Raw genomic sequence first — 12,292 nt, forward strand, 5'->3', positions numbered from 1 at the left:
AATTCAAGTATCGAATGCTAATGGTATTGAACAGTTGCATATGTTCCTTGATCACTTTCCTTCCATCTTCTGGGGCGTGCTTGTTGCCAAGTGGAAGGGGGTGGAATGTATTAATTTCAAACCCATTTTAGTGCTTGCTAGGAAAAAAAAGCTACTTTTTTTTTTTTTCCTTCTATTACTCAGCCTCTGGGCTCTTTCCCATGTCAGGAAGAACTGAAAAGTATTAGTAGAAATCTAATAGACAAGTTTTCACGCCACAGCTGAATGCAGAAGAAGAAAGTGGAATAGCAATGGCATTATTCCAGGACTCTGTCCAAATGAACCAAGTCCAATTTTAGCTGAGGAAAGGGACGTTGTAGGGGTATCTACTCAGGATGCTGACCTTTATTTGTGAGAGAGTTGGCATTCAAACTGAAAGGTGACTGACCTCTACAAAGCTTGTCCCGAATGTAACTAATTCCATCTGGAAATGGATGGCACATTTAAGCAACATATTTTGTGTGGGTACACAAATCACTTGGAGTGTCACTGTTAAAAAAAAAAAAAAAAAAAAAATTCTAAGTGTTTTTTCTTAAATCAGTGGAGCTTTTCATGTATGGAGAAGAGGTCTGCATCCATATGGATTTTGTTTTCTTACAATAGCTAGCTTATTTCTGCCAAGGAAGAAGATGAGTATATATGTTGGCTAAGACTGAACTGATCCAACAGCTTGGGTTTGCTGAGAAGATTTACTGGTGTTTGCTGGTGTGATGGTGCCCATTTTGCATGTGCTCTGGTTCTAACTTCATTCTGAGCAGGCTTGCTATTTGTGTAAGCAGATATTTTATTTTTCTGTTTCCTGATGTGTAGTGAGCTGAATCTGCATAGAGGCAAGTTCAAGAAAAGCATCAGGTTATATGCAATTGAGGAGACATCGCCACCTTGCTAGGGAGGGCGGGCGTGGGAGCTTCCCCCTTTCTGCATTTGCAAGCCTGTAGATTGGTTCAGGTTGGCTTCTATAACCCTAGGAAAATGGCTGTGTTATGGTTGTCTCCTGCTTTAGCCGAATTCAGCTAGTGATCAGCAGGCTGCAGCTGTGTGAGGCAGAGCTGGGCCATGTGCTCTCTAGAGCAGTGATTCTGCCTGTATGTCATGTCTAGTGTGAGGTGGTGTGATTCCTTTTTGAAAACATCTGATGTCATAGACTGCAATTGCCAAAAGGCCTGATTTTAGGAACCTTGTTCTAAGGCATCAGATGGTTGGAAATCGCGCACTCTCGTGCTTCCATAATGCTTTAGTCCATGTCTGTCTTGCCTTTTCACATACCCATATCTATAAGCCAGGCTTCCAAACCGTTCTCTACTCTTCCTCCTCATGTACCCAGCCCTTGAATCCTGGGGCACTTGTTCCCCCCCACCTCTGTGCCTACAGCAATTTACAGCCTTCTCCTTCCTGGCCTGTCTCTCACTTTCTGCTTCCCAGGATCTGCTTTGCGTACTGCATTTGTGACTAGGAGGCCAGGTGTGCCTCTCCACTTGGAATCATATGTCGCCTCCCCAGTGCCTCTTCTGAACTCCCCATGCCAGAAATACACAGCTTATTAAAGCAGGGAGAAGGGACTGGAACAGTGCTGCAGGTTCCTGAAACACATGCTCTTGCATGGCGCTTGTCCGATTTAACGTGCCGGAGGTGTACTGAGAAAAGAGATAAAGTTGGGAGCTGATAGCAAATACAGGTACACCTGTGACAGCACAGTCGAATTTATTTAAATGTTCACAATATTGAATGGGGTCTAAAAAAGTCTTAGTATAGACTTTACCTTTGTAATACTTTCTTATCTGCACATTTGTGTTTTGGATGGGGGCACGTGTGTTCAGCTGACAGGCAGTTCTTCATTGTGGTAACTTTCATTTTGCAGTATTAATATTTTAACACTGCTAATATAGGAATAAATTAGTATGTGCTTGTTGTATGGTTAACAATGCGTCCTTGATCAAATTTCCTTAAATTGACTTCCTAAAATGTTTTCAAATGCCTAATAAAACAGTAGATTAATGCTTAAACACCTTATTTTTACTATTATAAACCTACTTTTAGGTACTAGTCTAAACTTGAAAAGTAGGACTGAAAAAGAGCTATGTAAATGGTATGAAATCAAAACGCAGCTGAAAGCAGTGACTGCTTTCTCAGTCAGTATAATTCAATTTGGGGTTTTTATAACAGTGTGTGAACATATCAGCATGTATGAAAAGTCTTTCATGGTGTAATTAAAGGAGCATATCTGGTCTGGACCAACTCCTACTTGAAGGTTTTTTTAGCTAAAAATTTGATAGCCATCCTGTTCCTTGTTGTAGTTCATCATACTGTTTTGTCAATGGTTTGGAAAATTACAAATTGTTTTGGGAAAAAAAAAAGGTATTTTTGATCTTGGTTTAATCCTTAAAAAAATAAGGTATCTTGAAATGTTTGAGGTTTTAATTATGAAAATACTATATGCTGGAGGCTGAGTTTGTTTTTTCTTTCAGTAGGTATAATGTGATTCAGATAAAGTAATTTATTGGTGTTTTTGTTCTTCAGAAATGGAGGAACAGAATGCTGGGCCTGGGAATGAAGATTTATAAAGGATTATGGGATTATACATTGAAGAGCCAGCAGGCGGAATGCCTGAGTGACTGAAGAAAATGGGTGCTAATGCATCTAACTACCCTCACTCGTGTTCCCCAAGGGTAGGGGGTAATTCACAGACACAACAGACATTCATAGGTAACTCTTTTCAGTTATCTTGTCACTTACATAAATGACTTGCTAGATTGTGTATGCACTTGATTTGCTTTAATGTTATGCAGAGCTTTTATTTTCCAGGTCACCAGTCTGAATCCATTCAACCTCAATCATGCATGAAATTTGGTACTGTCCGGTTTCTGTTCGGCCTGCATATGCAATGAGTTGATCTGCCATTTGCTAGTAAACAGGTGCAAGGTTATTCAAATAAAATAAAGTGGTGGTTTTTTGATAATTAAACTATGCATGCAAGTTTTCCCAGTTCAAGAGCAGTTGCATTCTCTTAATACTATCTACCATTTTCTACTTTTCTTCCTCAGATTTTCTGTGAAACTCTGTTAGAGCATGTAAAACTTGATCATCAGTATTCATTGTAGTGTTGGCATGGGTGAATTACTTCCTTACTGATGGAAGGGATATCTCTAATAATAAGCCTATTAAAGTAACAAGCAGTCTCGAAGACAACTTTCTCCTGTACTTTTCCTGTTCATGTAAATGGGGAATGGGCGTACTTACTATTCAAACTATACTTGCCTTACAAACAGGACCCTGCTTAACTGGAAATGTGAGTTGATGTACCCTTAAGGAATTATTTTCTTATCCCAGTCATAACTGGGGCAAGTATTACCTTCATGTGCTTTTCAGTCTAGTGTGAAAAGACCTCAGTGTAGATCTAAGTACTATCACACTATAAATAATAAATATGTATGTGTTGAATCTAAAAGAAGGCAGTTTTTGAGAAGATAAATCTTGCTTAAAAAAACCCAACCCTGACAGCTTGAAGAAAGATCTTAGCAGTAAATAACATAAATACTTTATAAACACTTTTCTCCTTTGTGCCTTGGCTTGCAACACTGAGTAAGTAGTTACTGATATTCAGTGTTAGTTCTTTTCTTAATCACTGCTGAAAGCACAGTGGTATCCTTAGCAGAGGAAAAATTGACTTTCCTTGTAATTTTTCTCTTTTGTCTCAGGTTTTGTGACACTCCTAACTTTTGGAGATCTGAGTAGAGGACAGCCTGCAAGCTGTTACATGTAAAAGACCTGTGCACTGGGCTAAAAATTCTGTTGTAGCATGTCAAGGAAGAACTTCTAGTACTAACATCTTGGATATCCATGCTGTAAAGTTCCCCTGAAGGCTTTATGTATCTTCAGTGTGTCATAACTAACAGTAGTAAAAGGTTTGCCCCAGTTTATATATATACTTACTAAATCTCACAGCCAAAATGGTTTTATTGCACATCTTGTTTTTTTTATCTGCCTCTATATGGAATGATGAGAAACCCTTACAGACCTGAAAACAGGCAGATCTGCATGCTGAAACACCTGTTGAGCAGATTTAGAAAGGGGAGTTCCAAAGGCTTCATTAAATTCCCCAGAAGCTTTCTGCTGGGTATGTGGAAGGCTTTGTTGATGCTTTTCATTATTAAATTCAAAATAGAAACCCATTATGTAGTATGTCATGGTAAATACCGATCCCCATTACCTATTGAAAATTGTGATTGAGACTTTTGAGGAAGCTCTAAAAGTGTGTGGTTGTTTCCTCTTAGGCCAGGCAAATGAGTGTTCTGGTTAAAATTCTTGCTGAAATCTTCTGATGTTATGGTGGCACTTGCATGAGTGTCCTAGTAAAGTAAGTATGCTATCTACATCACAGGCATACGTCTCTTCTTCCTGCTTTGTGGAGTTTGGTTCTTTCTCATCTTGATTCTTGTTTGGATTATTGGTTTGTGTAGCTGTCTCAGTAGAAAATAGATGTATTCTAAAAATCGATAGCTGAGGTTTTCATCGCTTGTCAGAATATCGATGTTTTAATGTTAAATCAACTTTTGCCTTTTTTTTTTTTTTTAATGTAGAAGGCATTAGATCTACTTAGTGCCCCGAAGTAGAGCTGGAAATACAGGGTCTAGAGTTATAACAGCTGCATAATATGTATTAGTTGCCTTATTCCTGGAAACTGGATTCAGGCCTATGGGTTTGTTTTAGACGTGCTGCTTTACCATTGAAGCACTGCACCATCTTACACTGCAAATGTAGGATGAGTGTTAAAAGCTCAGAACTGGGTCTGGCAAAGCACAGTAGTTTCATACGATGAGCTCCCATTGTTAGTTGACAATGCTGAATTTCCTTATAGTTTATGAAGAGGAGATAAATCAGTAAAAATAATGCAGTGCTCTTACTGTAAAAAATACTTCTGTTTTAGCAAAGGCTTAACTAGTCAGCTCTTTGCTGTTTTGTCTACAGCATTCAGGAGGAGGATTTCACACCATTTTCTAGGGTGGTGCATCTGTTCAAGTTGTTTATTTTTAAATAGAGCTCTATAATTAGATTTTTGAATGTGTAGGCATGCAGGAGACTAGACAGATCCCATTATTCATTGTCAAGTGCCCAAGTAGTTTCTCTTGGCAGTCATCTGTTTCTTGTAAATATTTATCTGTTCAAAGCTAGATATGGTCTAGGGGTGTGAAGTAGCTATTGCTTTTTAACAGCATTTAATAGATTTGTGCCTTTTAGTGTAGAAGTGGGGAATAATTTTCTGTTTCCTACTTTTAATGCTGCTGCCTTATGAAGGAATACAGGCAGGTCAAAAAGGGGCTCTTGAAAAATCTTTGAGGGATACAGAGCCACCAGCTATTGTGAACCCAGAGAGGCTATGTTGGTGCATCTCTACTTCTGCATCTGGCAAAAAAGCAGTTGTGTGGTGGCACTTTTACAGCAGTGTTTTATCTATTTGTAAGGGTTAATAGCACTGTTTGCAGTACTTTTAAAGTTGAATCTTGTAACTAGCTCAGGGTACACAAAAGTTTGAATGGTGTTTTAGTATCTTGTGGTGATTCACGTGCAAGTAATGCCTCATGGCAGCCTTCAGGGAAGAAAGAAATTGAGGCTTGTGGTGTCCTAGTTTTCGTTAGCGGAATGTAAGAGAATATACTGCATACTCAAATTTGCCATTAGAATCCAAAATACTTCAAATAGAAATGAGCTAGCATGTTCTCTTGGAGCAGAATATATCATTATAGAGTGACCAAAGTGTAGTTATGTTTTTATTGTGAAATGTAATTGATGCTTTTTAAATGGAGCAGAAATTCTAGGCAGAAGACTGAATCTCTGCTTTTCTGTTGTAATACCTAATATAGCATGTGGAAGGAATTTTTATGGTGGATTTTGTAGCGCAACCTCTTTGTTGAAGTTGTCTTGTTACTGCTGTTCTCTTCATTTAAATTGATATTTTTTTAATGTCTTGAAATTTCAATACAATTAATAATACATTGCCTGATCAAGTAAAATTTAATGTAGCATGGATAAAATGGTTAGAGGTCTTTCCTCAAAGAAAGTTCCTTTCCAAACTTTTCACTAGTAGATGAATTGCAAAATCATTGCATTGCATGATTTGGGGGAGTTTTAATTAGCTTGGTATAAAAGCCAGTGTATAAGATTATTTAGAATTATTGAGGCTTGAATAATCACAGAATGGTAGGGTTTGGAAGGGACCTCTGGAGATCATCTGGTCCAACCCCCTTGCTAAAGCAGGTTCACCTAGAGCAGGTCACACAAGACTGTGTCCAGGCAGGTTTTGAATCTTTCCAGAGAAGGAGAATCCACAGCCTCTCTGGGCAGCCTCTTCCAGTGCTTTGCCACACTCACAGTAAAGAAGTTTTTCCCCATGTTCAAGTGGAACTTCCTGTGCTCCAGTTTGTGTCCATTTCCCCTTGTCCTGTCACTGGACATCATGGAAAAGAGCCCAGCCCCATCCTTTTGACACCCACCCTTTAGAAATTTATAAGCATTGATAAGGTCTCCTCTCAGTCTTCTCTTTTCCAGACTAAAAAGCCCCAGGTCTTTCAGCCCGTCCTTGTAGGGGAGATACTTCACTCCCCTTGTCATCTTCACAGCCCTCCGTTGGACCTTCTGCAGTAGTTCCCTGTCCCTCTTAAGCTGGGGGGCCCAGAACTGGACACAGTACTCCAGATGAGGCCTCGCCAAGGGCTGAGTAGAGGGGGAGGGGAGCCTCACGCGACCTGCTGGCCACACTCTTCTTACTGTACCCCAGGATGCCATTGGCCTTCTTGCCACAAGGGCACATTGCTGGCTCATGGTCAACTTGTTGTCCACCAGAACTCCCAGGTCTTTCACCGCAGAGCTGCTTTCCAGCAGGTCGACCCCCAGCCTGTACTGGTGCATGGGGTTATTCCTCCCCAAATGCAGGACCCTACACTTGCCCTTATTGAACCTCATTAAGTTCCTCTCCACCCAACTCTCCAGCCTGTCCAGGTCTCGCTGAATGGCAGCACAGCCCTCTGGTGTATCAGCTACTCCTCCTAGTTTTGTGTCATCAGCAAACTTGCTGAGGGAGCACTCTGTCCCTTCATCCAGGTCGTTGATGAATATATCGAACAAGACTGGACCCAGTACTGACCCCCAGGGAGCACCACAAACCACAGGCCTCCAGCTGGACTCAGCGCCACTGATCACAACCCTCTGAGCTCTGTCCTTCAGCCAGTCCTCAATTCACCTCACTATCAGTACACGCATCTAACGCACACTTCCGAAGGTGACCTATGAGGATGTGATGGGAGACAGTGTCAAAAGCCTTGCTGAAGTTGAAGTAGACCACATCCACTGCTCTCCCCTCATCCACCCAGCCAGTCATGCCATCATAGAACACTATCAGGTTGGTCAGGCATGATTTCCCCTTGGTGAATCCATGCTGACTACTGATAACCTTCTTTTCCTCCACATGCTTAGAGATAACAGCCAGAACGAGCTGTCCCATCACCTTTCCATGAATGGAGGTGAGGCTGACTGGCCTGTAGTTTACCAGATCCTCCTTCTTGCCCTTTTTGAAGATTGGAGTGACACTGGCTTTCCTCCAGTCCTCAGGCACCTCTCCTGTCCTCCATGACCTGTCAAAGGTGATGGAGAGCAGCTTAGCAATAACATTTGCCAGCTCCCTCTATGCTCGTGGGTGCATCCCATCAGGGCCCATGGATTTGTGAGTGTCCAGTCTGGCTGAGAGATCTCTGACCCAATCCTTCTTGACCAAGGGGCAGTCTTTCTTCCATCAGACTTCCTCCCGTCAGACTTCCTCTCCTACCTTCAGGATCTGGGATTCCTGAGGACCAGCCTTAGCAGTAAAGACTGAGGCAAAGAAGGTAAATAAAACAATTTACAGAAATCTTAGATTGCCGTAGATGCTGTGCTCTCAAGTACAACTTTGAAAGACACAGGAGCAATTCAAAGTTCAAGAAATATTTACCTGAAATAACATGGTAACTAAAAGCACTGTGTTTTGACAGACTGGCCCATAACATCACTGTCATAGCAAAATAACATCACATCAAATGTACTTGAAACAGATAGAACTGAGAGAGCAATGATAGAACAAGTTATAAAAGACCTCAAAAACTCTGGCGGTTGGATGTGCTTTGAAATTAAAGATCCAAAAACCGCAGCAAGTAGTGAAGCTACACGAGTGTACTAATGGAAACATGTTAACTATTCCCAACAGAAAATGGACAAATACTTTTTTAGATAAATCTGCAACTGTTATTAATTTGTATATTATTTGCAAATGTTTTATTCTGGTTTCTTCTTTTGTCTGGCAGTAGTAGTTGGTTTTGTGTATATTGTTTTTTTTTCTTTTCCTGTCATGTCTGAGGTTTTTCACCATCTAGCTTAGAGTGAAAATTCTGTAAATAAAGTTAAATTAGAAAATAACCCTTTAATGTGGGTCATGCTTCTGTGTAAATGATCGTTTTAACTACTTTTTATTAAAATGTTACTTCAGTTTTCAGTTACTTGTAGAAATGCAGATTCTAATTCCTCTTTTCTTTTTGTACTGAATTGCTATCAGTGTTACTCTATTTGCAGCTAGGCTCAAACTGACAGCAAGGTTCATTAGCAGAACAGGTCAGGTGTGTAACAGATAATGTTGAGGGGAATCTGTTTTTCATTTCAGGACTTGTTTTGTTCATAACATAACTTCCCTGTAAATGATTGTTGAGGGGAAAAATAATTACATGTATGCTTCATTGTATAATGTTCTGTTCAAAGGACATCTTTAATAATACAGTAAAACTTACATTCTCCATCTTCTAAGTGGGCTGCACTCACAAATTAGCATCTATAGTTTTGTGGAAAGGAGCCCATTTTATGTGTTTGACTTTTGGCATTACTTGATTATCATATGTCAGGATTTTTACTTTCCTGTTAAATTTGCATTGAAAATTAATTCATTGTCCTCAATTTCCCTGAATGTTTTGGCACTATGTTCTCTTTTTTTCCTTTTTTCTTATGACTCTGATAACTATGATGCCAGGTATGCTTTTCGTGTTGAAATGACACTTAATGCTAGAAAGAACAGGATTTGAAGAACACTTTGAAGGAGGAAGGGGAGGTGCTACTACTTCACTGAGATCATACAAGTCTTTTTTGAAAGGCTGTATTTTTTATTTTCTATATTTAATACCATGACACTTGTCTTCTGTTCCTGCTTAAATAAGTATGCCATGGGCTACAGAGCTACATCAACTGGTACTGCTTCGTTCTTAAAATTCAGTTCATTTAAAAAAAAAAATGTAGATGATAAAAATATTATTTTTGTTCTTAATGGCTGGAAAAGGCTTCAGTCAGGTTTCCATGTTGAATTATCTGATTTGAGGAGAAGGGAAAACTGTATAACTTGCACAGACATTGATTGACCGTTATGGACCTTCCTTTTAAATTTAAAGAGTAAATACGTTCAATTTTCCTTTTTGCTTTCAGGGACATCATCCTACTCTCATCAAGGTTATGGCTGTGAATCAAAGCTGTATAGCCTTGACCATGGCCATGAGAAACCTCAAGACAAGAAAAAGAAAACCTCTGGCCTCGCCACCCTCAAGAAGAAATTCATTAAACGTCGGAAATCTAGCCGATCTGCTGATCATGCCAAGCAGATGCGCGAACTCCTCTCAGGCTGGGATGTCAGAGATGTTAATGCATTAGTAGAAGAATACGAAGGGACGTCAGCCTTAAAGGAACTTTATCTACAAGCTAATTTGGCACGACCAGAAGCCAGGACGCTACAAAAAGACATGGCTGAACTTTATCAGTACAAATACTGTACTGATGTAGACTTAATATTTCAAGAAACTTGTTTTCCTGTGCATCGTGCGATTTTGGCGGCAAGATGTCCATTTTTTAAGACACTGCTTTCTTCCTCACCTGAGTATGGGGCAGAAATAATAATGGATATTAACACAGCTGGCATAGATATGCCTATGTTTTCTGCTTTGTTACACTACCTTTATACAGGAGAGTTTGGAATGGAGGATTCAAGATTCCAAAATGTTGATATCCTTGTGCAGCTTAGTGAAGAATTTGGAACACCAAATTCCTTAGATGTTGACATGCGTGCACTGTTTGATTACATGTGCTACTACGATGTGGTTCTTAGCTTTTCATCCAACTCTGACTTAGTTGAAACTTTTGGTGGAAGTCAGAACTGTCTAGATGAAGAGCTCAGAGCTCACAAAGCTATTATTTCATCACGATCTCCATTTTTTCGTCACTTGCTGCAGAGGAGGATACGAACTGGCGAGGAAATCACAGACCGAACTCTACGAACTCCAACTAGAATTATATTGGATGAATCTATCATACCAAAAAAATATGCTAAGGTCATTTTGAACTGTATGTATACAGATGTGGTGGACCTCTCTGTTTTGCACTCCAGCCCTTCAGTGGGCAGTTTAAGTGAAGTTCAGGCTCTTGTAGCAGGAAAACTAAACATGACTAGGGCTGAAGAAGCTATGGAGCTTTATCACATAGCACTGTTCTTGGAGTTTAACATGCTTGCACAAGGTATGTAATGCTGTCATTGCTGTAAAATGTATGACCTTTCTAGAACAACTTTTTAGCTATTTTGCAGTGTAAGTATGCCATTGAGTCTTGCTATCAGTGACAATTCCTTTAAGAAAAGGAATTAATTTTCCATCTGTAAGTTGTAGATAGTGCGTCTGTGTTTTCTAGGGACAGAAGAAATGCCATGTGAGCGCTCTTAGCTGTACTGCACGTCATTATTGAAGTATGCTATTTATGTCAAATATGTGTAACTGGTCTTGATGTTTCTGATCTTTATCTACTTCCATCTATAATCCATTTTTTGTGAGTAAATGATGGGGAGGATACAAGAGATCCTTGTTGAGAGGAGGAAATATTTAGACTGGTTATGAAGTGTCCGTGTATGTTAACAAGGCTGTAAACTTGAATGATTATTTTTGTAGTTTCTGTCAAAGGGTGTACACCAAGCCTGCAGTCTTGCTGTTGGAAGATAAATTTAGACTACTGCACTAGTCCTAGGTCCTTAGATCTATTTCTTGATGTGGGAACTGAAGGCAGGCCCAGTCAGTACTTTCAGATTTAAAGTTCAGAAAGTTTCACTTCTGTCCATTATTCTTGGAGATCACTCAAATCTTTAACATAGTTACTGCGTATGGAGGCTGGCCAGGATTATTGCAGTCTCTGGCAAGGTGTCAGAGCACTGCCCGGTGAACGAATAATGCCTCTTGTGGTGGCAGGAGCTTTGCTTGCTCTTTCGACTGTTGGCTGTTTGAACTATCTAGTGACTGATCATACACGATGGAATATGGCAATTGCTTCAGGCCTTGCTGGTGGGGGATGAAAATACTACTTTTGAGCTGACAAATGAAGAATAGAATTCACTGTGATACCAGCAATGTGATTTGTTTAAGCTAGGTTAGTTTTTCTAAGAAAATAATTTTTTGCAGTAGATCTGTACATCCGTAACTTCTAACTGTCAAATGAAATTTGACAAGATTGAACTCTTTATAATATAAACTGTCAAGTAGACTTCAGTAAAATAAGAAACTTCTTGAGTGGGCAGGAAAAAGCAGGTATAAGCACTGCAGGGAGAGATCGTACTTGCAGTGGATTCTCTTAATAGTTAAGTCAAACAGTGATAAAGATGTGGGAAACTAATCAAAACTACTGTATCTTCTGTAGAGGCTGGTATTAGGACACTAATTTTCAGATAACGCTGTAAGTAGAAATAATTCTGCTGCAATAAAACTGGCAGAAAAATAAAGGAGATGAGTTTTCTGAGATATGCTGCTACAGGAATGTGAATAAGATGTTCTTAGACTCAGAATCATTGAATCATAGGGCAGCCCAGGTTGAAAGGGGCCTCGAAAGATCATCTGACCAACCTTTTGTGGGAAATGGAGCCTAAATGAGGTTATCTAGCACCCTGTCCAGTCACACCTTGAAAACCTCTATGGGATTATACCGTGTCCCTGGGGACATTGTTCCAGTGAATGATTGTTCTCGCTGAAAAAAAAAAAAAGTCTTATGTTGAGATGAGATGTCTCCTGGTGCAACGTGTGTGTGTTGCCCCCTTTTCTCTCTGTGTGGCTCCTTGTGAAGAGACCCTCTGTCCTCTTTGTAGATACCCTTTAGGTACTAGAATACTGTGATGAAGTCCCCCTGAGCCTTCTCTTCTCCAGGGAGAAAAGGCCTAACTCCTTCAGCC

The 12,292-nt window shown here is 39.9% G+C and overlaps 1 protein-coding gene across 2 annotated transcripts in view; it reads left to right on the top strand.

Annotated features, from left to right (window-relative positions):
• Positions 1-2,586: 2,586 nt before the first annotated feature.
• BTBD7 (BTB domain containing 7) overlaps positions 2,587-12,292 on the top strand; it is a 33,702-nt gene continuing 23,996 nt past the window's right edge. For both annotated transcript variants that reach the window (XM_086462843.1, XM_086462844.1), the window contains exons 1-2: positions 2,587-2,742; positions 9,526-10,605. In XM_086462843.1, coding sequence (XP_086318969.1) covers positions 2,661-2,742; positions 9,526-10,605 — 1,162 coding nt within the window. In that variant the 5' untranslated portion in view covers positions 2,587-2,660. The remainder of the gene's footprint in view (positions 2,743-9,525; positions 10,606-12,292) is intronic.

The sequence above is a fragment of the Leptosomus discolor genome, chromosome 3 (genome assembly GCF_034619465.1).
Source record: "Leptosomus discolor isolate bLepDis1 chromosome 3, bLepDis1.hap2, whole genome shotgun sequence".
Classification (NCBI taxonomy): domain Eukaryota; kingdom Metazoa; phylum Chordata; class Aves; order Leptosomiformes; family Leptosomidae; genus Leptosomus; species Leptosomus discolor.